At 35.6% G+C, this 22,275-nt stretch overlaps 1 protein-coding gene across 1 annotated transcript; it reads right to left on the minus strand.

Annotated features, from left to right (window-relative positions):
- Positions 1-3,886: 3,886 nt before the first annotated feature.
- On the minus strand, positions 3,887-11,427 carry LOC142548951 (uncharacterized). Its single transcript, XM_075657617.1, has 18 exons — positions 11,101-11,427; positions 10,641-10,760; positions 10,395-10,517; positions 10,193-10,255; positions 8,917-9,024; positions 8,289-8,366; positions 7,000-7,092; positions 6,754-6,840; positions 6,295-6,396; positions 6,064-6,183; positions 5,908-5,970; positions 5,621-5,766; positions 5,389-5,470; positions 5,239-5,297; positions 5,106-5,151; positions 4,370-4,461; positions 4,211-4,280; positions 3,887-4,110 (listed from the first exon to the last, which is right to left on the minus strand). The coding sequence occupies exons 1-18, from the start codon at positions 11,347-11,349 to the stop codon at positions 4,039-4,041; spliced, it is 1,773 nt and encodes a 590-aa protein (XP_075513732.1). The 5' UTR covers positions 11,350-11,427; the 3' UTR covers positions 3,887-4,038.
- Positions 11,428-22,275: the final 10,848 nt, after the last annotated feature.

The raw sequence follows: 22,275 nt of genomic DNA on the forward strand, positions 1-22,275 counted from the left end.
TCTCTTCCATTGTGGGTCCAAAGGGTCTCAATTAGGACACTAAGCAACCATGATATCCATGTTACAAATGTTAGGTTCTTTAATTTTGTGTTGTCTTTTAAAAAAAATAAAAAAATTAACCATCATAACCACCACCAAGTCATAAATATATATACATACGTATATACTACATAATTTTGATACGTTGTTCATTAACTTTTTAACAAAAACTTGTGTGAGACGACTTCACAGGTCGTATTTTGTGAGAGAGATCTTTTATTTGAGTCATCCATAAAAAAATATTATTTTTTATGTTAAAAATATTACTTTTTATTGTGAATATCGGTAGAATTGACATATCTCAAAGATAAAAATTCGTAAGACCGTCTCACAAAAGACCTACTATAACTTTGTTCATCTTTGTATTGATCGCTGATGTGACACTTAGTGGATATGGTCATAAATATGAATATAGTTGATGGACAACGTATCAAGATTATATACATGTGTAATAAATATATTTAAATTGTCTGTGTGCTAGAGAGTTCATGAGTGACCATGTAATAATCGCTGTATGTGGGGTGCAAACTGAGTGCCTACTATGCACAGTCGTAACACTTTGGTTCCCCCAATCCATCCCTCGTTAACCCCACATCACTAGCATATCTGCATCAAGCATGCATATTACTGGTACACAGGGTACGTACAATATAAATTAAATGTTTTCAAATAAAATAATTAAGCATGTATTTTCTGAATATATATATATATATATAATTTTGATCATATAATTAAAATTCTTGATTAGATGCATGAAATTAAGATTATTCTATACAAGTAAAATAATATTCAATTTTTTTATGTGATTACTAAAAAATATATCATTTCACGTCTTCAACAGTTTTAAACTTTACATAACTCAATATATATATATATATATATATATATAATGATATATTTAGAGGAAAATAATAATATTTATAACAACAACAATAATAATAATAAATTAATGAAAATCGTATCTATTTATAATTTTTATTATAACGACAACGTCTCATTTCTCTCCATGATACACTTTGTAATGGTACTAGTTATTCATATTCTAAGTCAAGTTGGAACATTTCTACAACAGATTTGACAAAATGACTTCGTTAGAATTAAAATTCGAAGAATTTATGAGCTTGTGCCTAAGATTTAGAAGTGTGATTTGAAATCTTTTTAAAGGTATGAAAACAGATGTACATTTTTATTTGAGGGATGAACTTTTTTTGTATAAAACTAATAAAACCAAATAAAATTCAAAATTTATTTTATTTGTGTGTGTTTTTTCCCCACACACACACACACACACACATATATATATATATATATACATATTTGAGTAAAAAATGGATCCTACTAACGATCATTATTTGGTCATCGATAGAACCAAAGTTTAAAACGCTAAAAGTTGTGCTTGGATTGAAGTATTTGTGTTTATTTGATTTCAAATCCACACCTCAAATCTATTGTATTCATTTGGTTCAAAATTAGACTGACAGATTTAAAATATCTTATATTAGTTAAATATTTTTTTTTGCTTCAATTATATTCACTCATCAACCTAGTTATTTAAAATCTATGATTTGAAATTCTCCCACAAATCCAAATGCATCCATCTAAACACAACCTGAATTCATAATATTAGTTGGATTTTTCGTTAAAACCAACTTAATTGAATTAAATATATATTTTTCAAAAAAAAAAAAACCGAAATATCTGAGAATTGCAATAATAAAAACTTTTCTTCCATAATCCAATTTATTCAACCCAGTAATTCAATTATATTCTTTAAATTAATTTAACCAAACTTATTTTACTCATTATCTTGTCTCCTTCCCTCCCCTGTTGCTTAGAAAAGTAGAGGTGCTAAAATTTTCATATAAAGCAAAATAAAGAGAAATAATAGATATAGATATAGATATAGATATAGGTATAGTACAGTTGTCACCACGTGGTTCGACTCATTATTGATTGGGGATCAGTCTATGGCCCAATCACATGTACTGGTTTTATGGTGGGTTCCATGAAAATTCACTCACTTTACACATTAATTATCATGTCTATGCAAAAGTTAGTTCCTATGTAATTGTACATGAATTCTATATCTAAAACTTATGTATATATTTGAGCATATCAAATTTTTCAATGCATAGGAAGTTATTTTTTAGATGTAGAAAGCATCTCACTATTCGAAGGTTTTTTATTTCATATGATTTGTTTTATTATTTATCTCTTGTGTCTATGATGTGTATTTTCTCTATCTCTAGGGGTATAAATGAATCAAGTCGTTTGTGCACTATTCGGAGCTCGTCTTGATAAAAAGTTCATTTGAGATTGCTCGTTGAACTTATCGAGTCGAACTCGAGCTTAAGGATATTCGGCACGTTAGCGCATGAGCTTGTTTGATAAATCGAGGAAGTCAGTTTGTTGATCCTTGAGTGAACAATAATAACTTGCATTATCTCACATCGAAATTTGAGTGTAGGAAAGTGATTGAAATACTATAAAATGATAAGTTATCCCTTAAATTCTCATATCTTAATTGATCTTTTTGCTAATATTGCTAGATGAGCTTGTATAATTAGCTAAAAAAAAGTCAGCTTAACGAGTCAAACTCGAGTCAGACTCGTTAAATAAGAAAAATGGTTATTAACAAGTCGAGTTTGAGGCTCATGACAAAAGCTCGAATTGAGCTCTAGCCTATATATACCTTAAACAACCGAGCTCAAAATTGATACTGTTCGACTCGACTCGACTCGACTCATTTACATCCTTACCTATCAAGCAAATAAGCGTGAATAACACACAAACACCCTAATGAGATGTATAAATATAGACACATTCGCTATTTCAAAAATTTTGTAGGGTAAGCGTATATTGTGTTGAGGAGAAACATGAATATTCGATAAAATTTAAACCATTGGATTATATAATACATAAATTCTCATGTAAATTTTTGTGTTGGACCCCGTATATCTAGTGCATGCTCTCTGCTATATGGCGTGTGATTCATTCCATAAAATCATCAACTTTTTTTTAATAAAGTCCTGCTACCTGACTAATGATATTTAAATAAGGAAAAAAAATGAAGTATTGTAAACCTCCCACTGAGATAGCATTATGTGTGGGTAAAATTAGTCGGATCACAAGAAAAAAGATTGTGTCCAAGTTTTAAAGTGAATGGATATCGACCTTAAACTTTTCCGTAAATGTGCAGAGCCATGTGAAATGATAGCCACTTCGAAGATATTTGGCCCTATGGTCGATGCATCGCATCGTATGTTATATTTAATGGACATCTTGAAATATCATTATATCCAACACAAATTGACTCACGATTGATTGTCAATTGTCATGTCTTGAAAACGCATGAACCCCTTTGGCCATGTAGTGAGTGGGTACCACTAGGGTCGGCAGCATAATCGCCGATGTAATAATGATCATTCGTGAAAGGAAAAATACACATGCCGAAACATCGAAGCATATATGACAATGTTATATCAAGAAATTCACAGGAGAACAAGACCATATTATCTTAAATCAAGGAAAATTAGCATGAAATTTTACAAGCATCTCTACTGTTCTTCAGCTCGATTGTTCTTCTCAAGTCTCGTAGGTCTACCCTGATACAGGAACCGACAGTCTTTTTATGTGAAGTTTTAACGGGTTTAGTCGGGAAAAAGAATGGCCCCGCACTGAAAGTCAAGGTAGAAAAGATGGAGTTTCTTAGTTCAAAATTTTGAATCATGAATTTACGTAGCTTGGCATAATATGAAGTAAAATACGTTAAATTTCCTAAACTTGTGTGTGTGGGTTTTAACATTCACTTCAGGAGCTGATTGTCTGGATCTGCTCACTCCTGCAGAGAAACTCGAGAAATATAGAATAGAAAATAAAGACCAACAAATAGTGCAAAAGGTGGATATTATTGTTACACTACGATAATGCACTAATACAAACATACGAGGTCGTAGGCCATACAAAAAAAGTTGTTCATTAAAAAACACCACCAGACACTTAGAACTTGAAGTCTTTCTTCTTCGATTTGTTCTCCTTATCCTGCATCTTTCGTTTACGCTTCTTCTCATTCTGTATCAATTTCACCCGGTCAGAAGTTCTTCCAAAGGAAATGAATAAAAATGCCGCTAAGAGGATAATATTTGGTCGCAATATTATTTACTAAGTGTACCTCAGCAACCATGTCACTGAAATCCTCCCGTTGAGTACGCAGCTTCTCTTCTTCTCTAGCTTCCTCGTATCTGAGGATAAGTGGCATAACAATAAGCCAGATCTTATTATATCAAACAATCAATAATGAACGAAAGGGAGCGGATGCTGTGGAACTTACTTGGCTGGCAAAACATTGTCCATGAGTTCCAACTCTTCCGGTGCCAATGTGACATCAACTCTATCTGCTTTCTGACCTCTAAGCAAATCAACCTGACCAGGGTAAAAAGTTTAATAGATGTCGAGGACTCAAGATTTACAAATAAAAATTCATCAGTAGAAATTTTCACTTGCACCATATTATGTTTGCAGATATCCTAAGCTTGCACATATATAATGTCACGGTAAACTTTAAAATTCAAAATTAAAAACTAGAATGGGAACTACAGGTTTGACGTTGTCCATCGTAATATGTAATTACAAACTTACAAAGAACCAGTTTTCCAAGCTGATCAGCTGCGGGATAAAAATTTACTTTCATGGTTTTCATAGGATGGGTAAAATTCAGGGATGTTTAACAAAAGTATACTGATAAACTAAAACATGCTTATATAATGTCGACATTCTGATACTTGGATGCACACAAGGTACAGGTTGCGTAATCAGATTAATCATGTAAGAAAATTTAATTAGATTCAATTTTCATAGAAACCAACACCAATACACAAGACTCTAACCTTTCATTGTTTCACCAGGAGAACATGTAAACACTAACCAGATTAAATACAGAAGGATATTAGCAGAAATTGTGGGACAGAAAACTAGCATAATTACCCAATATCATCAATACCAATTTTGAGTTAAGCTCTCCCGGAGGTAGAGAGAGAGAAAAATAATCTAAATTATAAACTGCTTACCCTTTTAGCACCAGTTTTGTCCTGTGTGCCAGTGTTAATCACATACCTGACAGCAAATGTAAATTAAATTCCAAGTGAAAGATATCATCCCAAAAAAAAAAATTTACGATGCAAAGAGAAGCAGATTGCATACGTATGGCTTGTTCCAAGTAAAGTTCCTGGGGCTATCTTCTCTTCTTTCTCTTCAAGGACCTTCACCAAGCACGAAATGAAAATTATTCCTCCAGAAAAATCAAAAGAAAGGCTTGTTAACAGTGAAGAAATTTTTTAAAGGGGCACCTACTTGATAGAGAGGCCTCTCAGGTTCTTTCCTCTGTTGCTTACGAAGGTCAATGACATCAGGAGTTTCCACACCAGTAGGAGTACTAAAACCCACAAGCAAGAACAAAACAAAACTAAGAAACTGATGATCAATTGAAAACAGAACACAAGGCTTGCTTATATTTACTATGACACTATCATCACCTATTCTAAAATACTCAACATCGAACAAAGGGCAAAAACAAAGATTTCACCTCGAAAGGCTGTCCACAGATTGAATGCCATCTTCCAGTTCCTCTTCCTCCATCTGCTCTTCCTCTTCCTCCTCCTCCTCTTCTTCTTCTTCCTCCTCCTCCTCCTCCAAATCTCCCCAATGTTTGGTCTTATCAACGGGTTCCTCCTGAAAGACATTCAGTGAGATAGAATGAGAGGAAACAGATGGCATGCGGAGGGAGGAAAAGGGAAGCGAGGGGGGAGTAATAAATACTTAACAAAGCATGGCATATAGTTAATATATTTTCAAACGCTAATTTTATTTTACCTCATAATTGGGCATATCTTGTTGTAAAACACCAAAAACGTCTCCATATAGAGGCCGCCCATACTAATTCAGAAAAGAGGATAACATAAGGAAAAGGTCACTTAAAAATTAGAAGAGATTGCATCAAACTACAAAGGAAAGAAAACTCAACCATACTTCATCAACAGGAGGTTTACCCCAGTCTCCATGACCATAACCAAATTTAGCTCCAGCTGGAATAGGAGCATTGAGGCCAGGGATTTTTAGCTGAGGGTAAGAAGGTGGAGGACCATATCTCTGCCATGGAAAAAAAAAACAGCTGGTTGCAATTTGAAATTGGGCAAGAAGCCAAAAATACCAAACAGAAAAGTGGAGGAGAACTATAAACAAAGTGATATATTGTTCAACCTGCATATTGATAAGCCAAGGAGGAGGGGCGCCTTCAGGCATGCCAAGAGCCTCTTTTAACTCTTGAGAGAATGTTCCTGGCTTCATTTCTCTAAGTTTCACCTGCATACAATCCAAATTGAAGTGACTAACCAACATTTTGTAGTAGAAGAAAATCAAAAGTTTAGAAACTGCCAGGTACTCTCAAATAAAAATGAATGATACAAAATTATGAGAAAAGATCATCTTAAAGTCAGAATGCAAACACCAACACTCAAGTAAACAAAAATAAAACAGAAATATTGATGCGCCTCCACAACCAACATAAAATCATGGGACATGGATAAATCATAATTACAAATAAATTCATGCATTACGCTAATCAGAATTATATCTTAGAAAAACAATAACAGCTGCATCTGTACAGTATGAAAAAAAACGGGCAATGTCTCGTATAATAATATACACTGAGTTTCATACCTCAAATTCCTTTCCCTCATAATACAAATCACCATGTGATGTCAACTTAGGTTTAGTCTGATGCTTGAAGAAGGCATCATGCAGGACCTACAAAAGTTGAAACGAAAAGGATGTGCAAAAATCTTCAATAGGAAAATATTACGAAAGATCTCATACAGGAAGGACCCTACACATTCTAATCTCATAATTACTATGACTAGAGACTTTGTTCCGTAAAATAGTTTAAAAGTTAGGACATCAAAAGACCTGATAATCAATGTCCATTTTTCCCATTTTAGGCTGCATCCTCTCACGCTGTTTCTGTTTCAATTTCTTACTATCCTCCTTCTCAATGTACGCCTGGCAAGTAAAACCAAAATTCATCAATGTAAGTACAGATAAAATATAGTAAATAAAAAATGTAACAACAAGAACAAATGCACAGTAACTTATCCCAACATCAAGAGAAGAAAATAAGATGAGGAAACACCTTGATTGAAATAACATAATGTAACAACTAATACCCCAGGATCAATCATTATATGGACCCACTCTCCTAATATTTTTACCGCCAGTTGCCAGAATATGCGCCGGATAAAAGTGTATTTTTGTGGCTTTTTACATTTACGATAATACAAAATGCAAATAACTGGTAATCATAATCAATGTTCATCATTAGCCTTAAAGAGCATAAAAATACACGCCATAAGCCGACCAGAAAATTATTTAATGACGGCACTTATTGTTTTAAAGGCCTAGGTTTTTTCTTCCTCGTACTGATGGATTAAAAATCTGAATTTCTCAAGCTTGAGATGGCAATAGATTAAGCATGAGACCATGGGGAAGGCAGTTTACGCATCCAAGTAAACTCTCTGTAGTTGACACAATCGACACAAAATGGCCAAAAGAAACAAAAACGTGAATCTTTTTTAGCATTGAAAAGCAAAAGGGGAAGGTTAAACTCCAAACGCACAAAGAATACATCAAAATGACTGGGAACAATATCACCACCCAAATGTTTTTCTATAGCCACATGCAAGGAAAAACACCACCAAAAGGTTCCAAACCTATTTATTTGAAATGCTTAACCAATTTGTTATGCCAGTGAAGGAACAAAACTACCCAAAAGCCCTCTCACATTCAAAAACTTCTCTTTTGTTCCTTTCAAATAAAATCAGGAGATATAATCAATCTTAAACTTACAATGTACTCTTTTAAGTTTTAGCCTGCAGGGCTTATTGTCTGTTGCTCAGTAAATCCATAATAAGGTTTGACCCAAGCAATAAGAATGACCAAAACTATCACGTCCCGGACCTAGGCCTATGCAATCACGACTGCATAATGGGCTCCTGTATAAAGTACTTTGTATATGTCCTCACTTTATGAAAAAAGTTAAGTCAAGTTGGTATAGAAGTTCATTTTAAATCATTATAAACCCTTTCAAACTTCTTTTTCTAAATTCATGTGGGACAAGGGATACTTTAAAAACCACTAATGAAAATGCATTAACTGGCATTAAAGTGAATATCACCACAAAGAGGAAACATTGGTCTCACTTGTCTTATTTTCTCAATTCCTGTGGCAGCAATAAAGTCAGGAAGCTGAAAGGGAAGTTTTTCTATACCTCGCTTTCCCTGCAAAGCAAAATTAAAAAAGATGATGAGATGAAACTAAACCAGCATAAAATTGTACATGCAAATCAAATGGGTTTAAAATCCTCTAGGAATGACAGTATAGATATTATAGTAAGCTTTAAATTGAAGTGTAAATATTAAAATCCCATGCAAATTCCTTGGCATTGTGCCATCAAGAGTTGCAGGTTCAGCTCCCAGAAAAACTACTTTGTGAGGCGTTTTTATAATTATTATGACAGCATTATAAATTATCTACACCCCATCCCAGACTAGCAAACAGATTAAAAGGAAGTTCATGCAAGGTTCCCCTTGCCATACACCTACATGTTGAGGCTCCACAATTGCCAGTGCTGCTGTCCTGCAAGAACCATATATATGTATAAGACAAACATCATCGACTTTGCCATCTATCACACTCTTCCCCAAACCCATCACTTAATCAAACCCACTTCCTTTCCCTTTCAGATGAGTTCTTATCAAACAAATAGTAGTGACCAGTGACACAAACGTGTATTATGAAACAATATGCATATCAGCCACAATAATTCACCTGCAAAAATTTCCTTTTCTGACACCAGTGTCGTGGCACTGCGACAGTGTTGCGGTATGATTTCAGATACACTAGCAGCTTGGGATCTGATGAAGTGGCATCCCACACCTAGGGAGTCAAAACAACAAGTGTCAAACAATTGCTGGAAAAAATTCATCTCCATCAATCAATGGCATACCACAAGAACATGGTCAAGGGAAAACAATGACTCCTACACATAACATCACTAATGCCAACTATAGAAAAAATAGTGCTTCACTATCAAGCAGGTGAAATTTGCTTATGTTAATATTAAAGAAAAAGGAAGAAGAATTAATGTGCCACAGTGCGCTTAGCAAATGATAATTTTAAGCCTCTTAACATTGGATAAAAGGTGAGATCTCTGATTCTCCCACCTTGACAGTGTAACATATGCACAAAATATCATATTAAAGAAATAAATTCAAGAGTAGCTCAAATCCAACAAACCTATAGTATGTTTGCATGCTACAGGTACTCTTCTACAATCAGTTTGAAAACTATTGCAATGTGTGTTTTTGATTTCCCAAACCCCATTTCCAATTCTTCAATATTAAATCAAACATCATCACCTCATTATCAATCATTTTTCCAAAAATATATTTATATCAATCTCTATACTTCACGAAAAAAATCATAATATTTAATTCAAACAAATAAATACAGGTGGCCCAATAAAGATAACCAACCAAGTCAGATCGTGTACAAAATATGTCAGAAACATCAATAGAGCAAACTTCCAAGACTACTTAAACAATATGTCATGATGCAACTTGTAGCATCCACAATTTCTATTAAAATTATCCAATATGAAAATAATATACTTCCTAATAATTTTGGTAGCATGATACGTTTCACAAATTGAGCATACCCCATAAAATGTCATTTGATGTCATATGGACAGTTGCAACTACAATTAAGCATAATGAACCTTAGGATCCACGGCAAAAGTAATGTGCTTAACAGCTGATGTCGTAGTTGTCAAGGTCGCAAAGCGCACAAGTGCTATGGATCCTGAGGCGCAAGGCGAGGCACACGCCTTAATGAAGCAAGGCGCATGTTTTTAAATTTTTAAAAAAATATATGTATGTTAGAATAAATAAATTAAATATGAAATAATTAAGTCACAATGAAAGCACATTGTTTCAAACACCGAAGAAGTGACTGAATCTTGAAAATCAGAAACAGACACAAATTAAAGATGTGGTCCCGGAAACAAATAACAATAAAGCTTGCATCAGATAATAATAAACTATACCTCGACTACATCAGGCCTAGACGACAATTGTTTCAGTTCAGCAATCTTCATTCGACGTTGTAACTACAAGACAACAAGATAAGTTTAGGGCCAGAAATGTTACTGCAAATTTTGCAAACTGCAAGAAAATCTATCCAACCATGCGTTCTACGCTCAAACATGATATTATCAGGTGTATAATTTATTGGTGTGAAAAAGTTACCTTTTTCTTCTTATTAGAGATCCCTCTCTCCTTTTGTTGTGTATCTTCTTCCTCTTCTGAATCAGAGTCATCCTTCTTTTTCAAAGCTGCATCAGATGCAGAATCATCTTTCTTTAAACTTTCCTACAAAATAGAAAATTAGAGTAGAGCAGAAGAGAGAGAAAGCATATCCAAGGAGAAAAGGAATCAACAACAAGTTCAAAATTGACAACAAATCAAGCGAACAATATATTTACAAGTTCTTACCTCGGAAACAGCACTGTCCTTGAAGTTGAATTTCTCGAAAACCTTTCTAAATTCCTCACTCAACTCACCCTCCAATTCTGCTCTCTCTGGGACATATTCGACCTCTACTAGCGGTAAAACCTGTCAATTAATGAAAATAAATAGGAAACAAAGGCAATTCCTACTATTACCAGAGAATAATGATAAAGAATTCAACAGCATTTTCACAACGTAAGCATGACATAGCAATCTCAACTACGATCAAAAGATAAATTATATCGGATCTTTCACATCGACAGTTAAATGAACAGAGCATCAACCACAAGAGACTGCTCGGGAGTCACGATAACACATCAAAATGCCAGTCCAAATTCATCTCAAACACTAAATTGAGTGGAGCGATAAGGAAAGTAAATTGGTACATCCGAAGCTCACATTCACAGCAATTGAAACCTAAAAAATTAGGGTTACGAGCAACAACCTTTAGAGGATCGGAGTTCTCTTTGGAGTCTTCATGAGCATTGCTATTGGCTTCCTCTGCGTCGGTTCCGCTGTCGTATCCTCCTGCGGCACTCTGGGAAGCTTTACTGTTCTTCTTCTGCTTCCTGCGCCTCCGGCGTCGTTCAGTCTCTCGCGATTTCTTTGCGGCGTTGCTAGGGTTCTGAGATTTCAAATCTCTGTTCTGGTAAGTTACTGCCTCTACAATACCGTTCGCTACTTCCGCGGGCATCTTCTCTGCTCTCTCAAGTTCTCCTCCGAGTGAGATTAAACTGTGACCGTGAGCGAGGGGGGAAGGAAATTGGAGTTGATGGGTCGGGTCGCTCAACGAACTGGGCTGATTGATTATTTGGGCTTAGTTCTAATATCTGATATTTGGTCCTTTTCTTTACTTGATCTTAATTTTTCTAGTCTGGATTTGGGCTTTAATAGAAAGCCCAAAACGACTTAAATGGGCTTTCTATGTTTGAGTAACTGAGTACTTTATGTACGACAAGAATGATATGTTTTTAGAAAATTAAAATGTTTTCCGAATCGGTAAGAACAAAAATCGCATTATCATTAAATTTCATAAAATAAAAATAGATATTTTATAAAATATTTTGATTACAATGGGTAAAGCTTTTAGTATAATTCTTTAAATTGGGATCAAAAAACAATTTACGGATTAAAATTTTAAGTAAGAAATCTCCACAGCTTCATGCAAGAAAAATTTGGAGATTTGACTCTCCGTAAAAATGTTTTTTGAAAAATAACATCCTTAAGTATATGTTTTTGCCTCAGAATAGGTCAATAATTTAAGTATTTAAAGGTTAAATTTCAAAGTAACCGGCTTGGTGATTAACCTCGTACGTGCATAGTGTTGTCTGTTGAAGTCAAGTCTTTTAATAGTTCAAGTTTGCTTTTTTAGTTCTCTTTTTAATTTTAGTTTGTTTGTTTTACCAAGTCCATGTTTACCAAGTCTTTTGGAATTCTGGTAGTGAACGTTCCTTTTTTGTAGGAGTTATTTTTTGTTTGTTATTATCCATTTTCAGCTCTATATAATGAGCACAAGGTTGTAAACATTTCTTAAGTAAGAAATAAAATCTCACTTCATCTTCTCTATTTCATTCCTCTGTTTCTTGTTTGTTAATAAAATAATAGTGGTATCAGAGCCACATAAGTGGAGTGAAATAATTGAAATAACAAATGTCATCTCACACAACATTTGTTCAACCGGCTATTCCACGGGTTTGATGGTCATTATGACCATTGGAGCATGTTAACGGAGAACTTCTGGAGGTCCAAAGAATATTGGCATGTCGTGGATTCTGGTGTATCAGAACCAGCTGCTGGTGTTATGCTTTCGGAAGCGCAAAGGACGGAGTTAGAAGGGCTGAAGCTGAAGGACTTGAAGGCAAAGAATTATCTTTTCCAAGCCATTGATCGCTCCATCTTGGAAATTATTCTTAGCAAAGAAACTTCCAAGGAAATTTGGGATTCGATGAAAAAAAAATATCAAGGATCAAATAAAGCAAGAAGACAACTGCTTCAAACACTTCGCATGAACTCTGGAGAGTCAATTTCTGATTTTTTTTCTCAAGAACAATGACCATTGTCAACAAGATGTGTGTCCATGGAGGAAAGATAGAAGATGTAGCAGTCATCGAGAAGATTCTTCGATCGATGACACCGAAATTTAATTATGTTGTTTGTTCAATTGAGGAGTCAAAAAATCTCGATGTCCTTTCTGTAGATGAATTGTGTGGCTCATTGTTGGTTCATGAAAATTAAATGGCTCAGCAAGAAAAAGAAGAGAAGGATTTGCAAGCTACAACAAACAAACATCCTTTAATTTTTCATAAATATGATCGAGGAAGAGGCCGAGGAAGAGGATATAATGATCGCAGAAACTCACAACAAGGAGCTAAAAATATTCATGCTCATGATTCACAAGGAAGAGGAAGAGGACGTGGTGGTCACCAATCAACCACCTATAGATCAAAATCAGTAGACAAATCCAATGTAGAGTGTTACAGATGTCATGAGTTTGGGCATTACAAATCTGAATGCTCAACCAATTTATCCAAAGGACACGAAAAATCTCATTTTGCAGAAAAGGATGATGAAGTGTCCTTAACAATCCAAACCAAAAATAACACTAGTCACACTATCTCTAATGTTCTTCTTGTTCCATATTTGAAAACAAATTTGCTTAGTGTTGGTCAGCTTCAAGAAAAAGGATTTGAAATTTCTATTAAAGACGGTATTTGCAGAATTGAAGATGGGAAGTTGGGCTTAATTGCTCAAGTCAAAATGACAGCAAATCGAATGTTTCCTTTGTATCTTCACAATACAACTAATTCATGTTTTTTCAGCAAGATTGAAGGATGAAACTTGGCTGTGGCATTTCCGCTATGGACATCTAAATTTTGGTGGTCTCAAGACACTTCAACAAAGAAATATGGTGACAGGTCTTCCTAAAATTGAAATTCCATCTCAGATTTGCGAAGAATGTGTTGTTAGCAAACAACATCGTATTCAATTTCCACATGGGAAATCTTGTAGAGCAAAGAAGCCTTTGGAGTTGATTCACTCCGACATTTGTGGGTCGATAAATCCATCGTCAAATGGAGGTAAAAGATGTCTTATTACTTTCATTGATGACTTTACACGAAAAATATGGGTATATTTTTTGCACGAAAAATCCGAAGCTTTTTCAGCATTCAAAAATTATAAAGTGTTCGTTGAGAAAGAAGTTGGCAGCCCAATTAAAGTTCTTCGCACAGATCAAGGTGGCGAATACAACTCACAAGAATTTGCGAATTTTTGTGAAATGCATAGCATCAAGAGACAAGTTACAGCAGCTTATACTCCTCAACAAAATGGTGTTTGTGAAAGAAAAAATCGCACAATTCTGAATATGGTGCGAAGTCTTTTGACTAAGAGTGGTGTTCCAAAAACTTTCTGGCCTGAGACAGTCAACTGGAGCAGTCACATTTTGAATAGAAGTCCTACACTTGCTGTTAAAAATATGACACCTGAAGAAGCTTGGAATGGACGTAAACTTGATGTAAATCACTTCAAAATCTTTGGGTGTATAGCATATGCTCATATTCCAGATCAGAAGAGGAAAAAGCTAGATGATAAAGGAGAAAAATGCATTTTTCTTGGCATTAGTGATCAGTCAAAAGCATACAGGTTATATAATCCTATCATAAAAAAAAAATTGTTACTAGTCGTGATGTCATTTTTGATGAAGGCAGATTCTGGACATGGCAAGACAATCAAGTAGGACAAAAACTTCTAAGTGAATTTGATGAAGAGGAGGAACAACAATCAGCAGATTTGGCTCCATCCACCCCACAAAGTCAACCGGATGAAACTAATGGCATATTATCAAGTGAACAAACTGATGCAGCTAGTAGTCACGGTCTCAACGCATTAGAAGAAGACCTGCATGGATGGAGGACTATGAAGTACAAGGAATTAGTGATAATGAGGATCCACTCACTCATTTTGCTCTATTTTCAGATTGTGATCCAGTGATTTTTGAAGATGCAGTTAAAGAATCAAAATGGAGAAATGCAATGGATGCTGAAATTGCAGCCATAGGAAAAAATAACACTTGGGAGTTAATGGAGCTTCCAAAAGGGCAAAAGACCATTGGCGTAAAATGGGTGTATAAGACAAAGCTAAAAGTGAACGGCGAAGTTGACAAGTTTAAAGCGCGACTAGTAGCGAAGGGATACAAGCAAGAATTTGGTGTCGATTATAAAGAAGTTTTTGCTCCTGTTGCAAGGCATGATACAATCAGGTTGATGATCGCATTAGATGCACAAAATTCATGGCCTTTATTTCAATTAGATGTGAAATCGGCTTTCTTGAATGAAGAGTTGAAAGAAGAGGTATTTATTGATCAACCCCTTGGTTATATTAAAACTGAAAATGAGCACAAAGTGTATAAATTGAAAATGCTCTATATGGATTAAAACAAGCTCCAAGGGCTTGGTATAGTCGAATTGAAGCTTATTTTTTGAGAGAAGGTTTTCGAAAATGTCCATATGAGCATACACTTTTTATTAAAATTAGAAATGGGGGTAGGATACTTGTGGTGTGTTTATATGTTGACAATCTTATCTTCACTGGAAATGATAGCAACATGTTTGCCAAATTCAAAGAGTCTATAATGGATGAATTTGATATGTCTGATCTTGGAAAATTGCATTATTTTCTTGGCTTTGAAATAGTACAATCTGTTGATGGGATTTTTATTTCTCAAAAGAAATACATCCAATAAATTCTAGACAGGTTTCGAAAGAAGTATTGTAATGCAACAAGCACACCTACAGAGTTTGGTCTAAAGTTAACTAGAGATTATGAAGGAAAAAGAGTTGACAGCACACTCTACATGAAAATTGTGGGAAGTTTAATGTACTTAACAGCAACGAGGCTAGACATTATGTATTCTATAAGTCTCATTAGTAGATATATGGAAATTCTAACAGAAATGCATCTTCTAGCTGCCAAGAGGATCTTAAGATACTTGCAAGGTACTTCTGAAATTGGGTTGTTCTACAAGAAAGGAGAAAAATCAGATCTGCTGGCTTTTGCTTATATTGATTATGCTGGAGATTTGAATGATAGGAAGAGCACCTCGGGATATGCTTTCATGCTGGGATGAGGAGCTGTTTCTTGGTCTTCAAAGAAACAAACAATCGTCACTTTATCAACTACAGAAGCAGAATTCATAGCTGCAACTTCTTGTGCTAGCCAAGCTGTATGGTTAAAAAATTTACTCGAAGAGATGAACTTCAAGCAACAAGGACCTGTTATAATCTATTGTGACAACAGCTCTGCAATCAAGCTTTCTAAAAATCCTGTTCTTCATGGAAAAAGCAAGCATATAGATGTGAAATATCATTATCTGAGAGATCTAGTGAAGGAAGGAGTAATTGATCTTGTTTACTGCATGAGTGATGATCAAATTGCTGATGTTTTAACTAAGCCCCTTAAACTAGTTCCATTTCTGAAGCTGAGAAAGATACTTGGAGTCTGCACTTTGGGAAACCATGTTTGAAGGCTAGAGTTGGTTTACTGCATATAAACTGAAGTTTAAAAACTTCTAGTTTAAGGGAGGGATTGTTGAAGTCAAGTTCTTTTAATAGTTCAAGTTTGCTTTTTTAGTTCTCTTTTTAATTTTAGTTTGTTTGTTTTACCAAGTCCATGTTTACCAAGTTTTTTGGAAGTCTGGTAGTGAACGTTCCTTTTTTGTAGGAGTTATTTGTTGTTTGTTATTATCCATTTTCAGCTCTATATAATGAGCACAAGGTTGTAAACATTTCTGAAGTAAGAAATAAAATCTTACTTCATATTCTCTATTTCATTCCTTTGTTTCTTGTTTGTTCATAAAGTAACATTGTCATGTGTTGAACGCACAAGGTATTTTGGAAATTTTATGCATGGAGCCATGCATCTGTGACGCATTTGCTGCCCGAATACATGACCCGGCCGCTCCGATATTCGTTGGGAAGGGTTTCATATGGCATGACGATGTGTGTGGTTCCGTGCATTGCGATTGTGATGTTGGAGCCATGTTACTATGATTGTGCATGGATAACTACTAACCCTCGAAATGCATCTGGTCACTCAACGATTTATCATGTATTATTTTTGCACTCCTCCAAATTTTTATAGATGGTCCTGGCTTCAATATTGGTGCAACCAAGCCAAAATAGAATATCTGAAAAAATGAAGAACATTTTAAAAAAAAAACATAACAAATTAGGAGGAAAATTATCTATCCTAGAGTCTGAGTTTTTCAATATTTATAGGAACAAAAAATTGAGCATGTTCCAAATGATCAATTTATGGAATATAGATTTTGTATTTTCATTATCAAACTTACAACATGTGGGGACCCGGACGCTAATCAGTTCCTTAATCGTTTTTAATATCAAATAAAACAATTAAGTAATGTGGGACATAAAATTATTATTTTTTAAATACACATCGGAAACGTAACGTAAATCAATCTAATTTACATATTAAAGTTAAAGTACAAGTCTAGTACTTAATACATTCCTATTAAACTAGATTTCAATTACTATAGATCAAGTACTGAATCCTAGTCCATTTCTGAGCCAGGATCTCCACGCTATCTAGTCCAGCCTCGTTCTCTTCTTGACCCTTATCCTGTCCCACCTGTTGTTATGCACACATACAAACAAGACAACAGCCGGATAATTCCGGTGAGAATTATATTCTCAGTATAAACCATGTATACATACAATCATAAAAACAATATAAAGCATATAACAGATATTCCTAACATGTATCAAAATCAGAAACATGAATCAAATATTCATCACATGTATTATAATCCTAAACATAAATCACTATCAAGAATAAATCATATTCTAAACATGTATCATCATCAGAAACATAATTCAACATCAAGTAATGAATCACTCTCCGTGATTCTCAGACTCAGACTCGACTCAGTCCTAATCTAGGGATCCCGTTCGGAATAAGAACATACACCCACCTACACTCCCGATCGGGGTGGTGGTATGTTCTTATTCACGGACTTTGACTCTTTCCATATCGAATATCAGTAATAGAAAAGACTCCAGTTCTATCAACTCCGATATAGCCAAACATCCGGTGTCCTGACCTAACCGTCACAGACTTTTGGCATTTTCACCAATATCCTATCTTGTGACAAAGTGCAATGGGCCAGTGACGAGTCCTCACTATCCGGCCCTCCTGTCACAAGATCAAATGTCTACAACTAGGCACATCCGCCTATGACTCAAGACATACGTTGTCTATAAATCCATAGACCAAAAATATCAACCACATTCAATTGCAAATAACAATGCAATAAAATAAAGTATGTGATTTAGGGAAACTCGAGTCGAACCTCACTCGAGTTGTGCAATCCCAACTCAACATTAATTTATACCTTTATCTTCTCGGTCTGACGAAGACGAAGTCTCGAATTCAACTCCGTCCATACCCAATCTGATAATGACAATCGAATAGATACAATATCAGTATATAACTCAGTTTAAAACCTGCTCTGATTAATACTCAAATCAAAACATAATCTGATTAGTGGCAATCGACATATGGTAGCACAATACAATCTCAACCAATACCGAATCTGATCAATATCAATTTACGGATGTTTCGACGGCACAACAATACAGTCACGATAACCCCGTCAATTTCAACACCACAGATATAATACCAGAACTCATAATCAATATCGGTGCAACTCATAATTTCAATAACAATACAAATCTGATATCGAATCTCAATTAATCAATTCCAAAAATCATAACAATTACATAACCAGTCTGTTCTTTAATCTGACTTCGATTATACAATGTCCACTGTATCAGAAATACCATATATGATTCCTATTCAATTCTAACAACATCATAATTTCAAATGACATCAAAACGTAACAAAACTTACGTCCCGTTATAGCTGTCGGCGCTAAGAACTCGGTACTGTACTCAGATTCAAAATCAGACGAGCGGATTTTTCGTAAATCTCGATCAAAATCAGAACTTGCTTCTTTCGTTCCTTTCTTTCTTTTGCTTCCGATAAGAATACTGCTTATTCTTTATATATATATATATATATATATATATATATATATACATGTGTTGCTTACGGTTATGGCAAGTGGCTTGTTCTTGTTTTGCATGCCGCGCGCATATGCGCGCCCAAGGCCCGCGCATATGCGCCGGAAGTTCTATCCGGAAATCAGCTGCTGGACTGCTCGCGCATATGCGCGCACATACGTCGCGCATATGCGCGAGACCTACTGTCTCGTGCATTCCACTACCCGCGCATATGCGCGCCTTCTGCCGCGCATGTGCGCCGAACTCTCTGGAGTTCTTACTTGTGCTACCTATCACCTCGCGCATATGCGCGATCTCACTCCGCGCATATGCGCCGGGTCTTCTGGCCAAATTGCGCATGGCTCGCGCATTAAGTTGCGCATGTGCGCGAATGACACTTCCCTCACACATATTTTGCGGCTTTCCCGGTCTAATCCATTCCGTCCATATTTACCTTAATTAACCCAGAAATCATCTCAGATTACAGTAATTAAAATCTCGGGCCTTACACAACACATGATTGTAGCTAGCTATAATTGTTTTCCCTGACATTTCTATTCCATTAAAATAGACTGAATTGATACAAAACTACACATTAAAATCCTACAACTGTCAAATGAAATTTTATCTGTTTTCCTAGTAACAGGCCAACTGCAGCCGTCCGGTTGAGTGCGTGAGGTTTGTCTCACCGTACGGATGACGAAGATGAATTACACAGCACAAAAGAACTCGTCATCATGTGTTGTATGATACTTCCTTCTTCAACCTTAAATCCTTTACTCTGCTTATTCCAGAGATGAACTGCATAGCTTTGGCTGTAATTTGCTTCAGTTTTCCAAGCAACATATTGACTGACTCGCATTTCTTGGCAGATGAAATAGGCTACCAATCCTACTCCAATCCACCAGATAAAATGCCATGGGTGGCAAAACTGTGACGCTGTATTCAAGCCTCTCTCACTCAGCCTCGAGAGACGACCCGCCAAACTAGATAAGGTCCATAGTGACCCCATTTGTTCCCATCGAATGTGAGTGCGAATTCATCAATGAATTTGTAGAGAAGATGATGGCCTTTATCAAATATCATCACGACATTGTTTAGTCTGCTCCATTGGCCTATTGCAAGATCCACGCTCTGTTCTCCAATTGCATTTTTTAACTGTTGCATGATATATCGAACGATAAAGTACAGTAACTTTCGTAAAAAACAATGAACTAAATGGTGAAGAAAACACAGTAGAGCAAAGCTTAAAGTATACCAAACCGAGGCCTGTACGAAGTACAGTGTCCTTAAAACAGATTCGTTCCCTCCTGTATGTGCTTCGAGGATCGTCTTGGACGTCTGTTTCCCTGATACAATGGAACAACCAGCAGTGACTTAGCACGAGACACTACTACGGCGAACTGAAAAAGTACCTTTACTTTATCACCAAGATTTAACGGAGGCCAAATGAAAAGCTAACAATATGAAATGCAAGAGAATACTTGAAAGAGATAAGATTTTCATATGTTTGAAATGAGGAAATGAACACCATTTATAAGCCCCAAAATGCACACCAAGAGTCATGCGAGATTAATTAACTCAATTAATCTTCCCATAACTCAAGAATATGAAAAACCAAAAGTCTTCAATTAACTCAAGAATGTGGAAAGCCAAAAGACACTCTGACATTCATGAGACATAATTTTTATTCAATCTTTAAATGTACTTGAAATTTCAAACATTAACTCCCTAAAACTCTTCAAAACAATGATATCCGTGTCCAAGAAAATCCAGCCAAATTCGAACAACAATCCCAATCTCAGTAAATTTTAGAGGTTTTGGCCTAGAGAAACCTCTCCGGTTCACATGCAACTAATTATAAAATAATAATATAATTTAAATTTAGAATAAAATCATCTAATTTTAAAGTTTATTTAAGGATACGTCTATCATCATATTCATAATGTGCAATTGACATTTCTTTTAAACTATTTAAGTTTGAAGATAATAAGGAGATACGATAATAGAAAAATTATCAAATCTACCAACATGACGACTAAACATAATTTTTTTGTATGTTTAAATTTACCAAAATGCCAAATAAAAAAACAATTATATATATTTTTGATGAAAAACTGATCCAAATATTTATAAAAAAAACCTTAAGATTTAATTTTTTGGTTACAATCAACTTACCACATATTCCAAAACTTGAATGTTCAGTCTTCGGTATATGTACTAATATTGACATATAAAAAATGAACGAATTGTCCTAATAATTAAATAGATACTTAAATATTTTATTTAATTTAAAGATATAAATATCCAAACAGCATATGCAAATAACGATAAAATAATAATTTAATTTAAATTTACAAAAAGCCAACTAATTTAATTTAAATTTACAAGAAAGCCAACTATCACTTACTACATATTCCAAAACACATGTCAAAGTGTTCAGTCCTTGGTATATGTTACTAATTGTGCTGATAAGACAGAGATTTCCAAAATTTTATATCAAAACATTCATTTTTATATTTCTTTACGGTATCATATATGGTGATACCCCCATAAGGATCCGGGTCATCGTTAACCCGGTTTGTTACTTGGATAGCCCAGATCATAGCCAATATGCCGGTTACTTTCCTGAAGACCCAGGCAGATCTTTTTACCCGGGCACTGCAGCCCTTCCCGGGCAATCATCATAAGCCCGGGCTCTCCACCAACCACCCGGGTACTCTGTTACCCGGGTCACCTCGAAACTTGCACCACACTCGAGTATGATTGATACAGGCCGTCTAGTCTGTCAGAACCACTTGGGCTTGGAGTGTCCTAGAAGTCATCAGAAGCTACAAGTATGGGCAGCCGACTTGCCATACTTAGTAGGTGGCACGAGAATCGAGGTACCTACCCCATTTTTTCTACTATAAATAGCAGGTATTAATGTCATTTAATGATTCTGAAATCCTTCAACTCTCAAGCACTTACATATTTCTCTCGAATATTGCTTGTGTTCGTCTTCTACTTGCGGACTTTAGCATCGGAGTGGCTATGCCAGACACTCCTTCGGCGCCCATTCACGAGTTCCTTTCTTGTTTGCACGTGTTGTTACAGCCATTACCTTCACTCAAACTCCCAAACACTATAAATTACTGATTTGATCCGTTGGAGCCCCTTACTCGGCTCATCCATTTCAACGAGGTCGCATCATTGGCGCCGTCTATGGGAAATCGAGATTAAGACGTTGATATGGCTCGTACAAGAAGAACCAACCAAGATAATTCTCGGGCCCATGAGGATGGAGCGCAGACTTCAAGACAAGGTGGTGGTAATAACACCGGACCAAATCTCATTACCATGACCCCGGAAGAGTTGAAAAAAATTGTATCCGATGCAATAAAGAAAGTTATGGCCAGGAAAAAAGTTTCTCAGGATGTTACACCACCCGGAGATAGACAGGAGCAGGAGATGAGGGAGGAGGAGGAGAGACAGGAGGCCGAGGAGTCCAGCGCCGGGTCCAAATCTCCGACTGTGGCAGAAGAATTGCTGGAGTTGAGACA

The sequence above is a fragment of the Primulina tabacum genome, chromosome 6 (genome assembly GCF_025594145.1).
Source record: "Primulina tabacum isolate GXHZ01 chromosome 6, ASM2559414v2, whole genome shotgun sequence".
Taxonomy (NCBI): domain Eukaryota; kingdom Viridiplantae; phylum Streptophyta; class Magnoliopsida; order Lamiales; family Gesneriaceae; genus Primulina; species Primulina tabacum.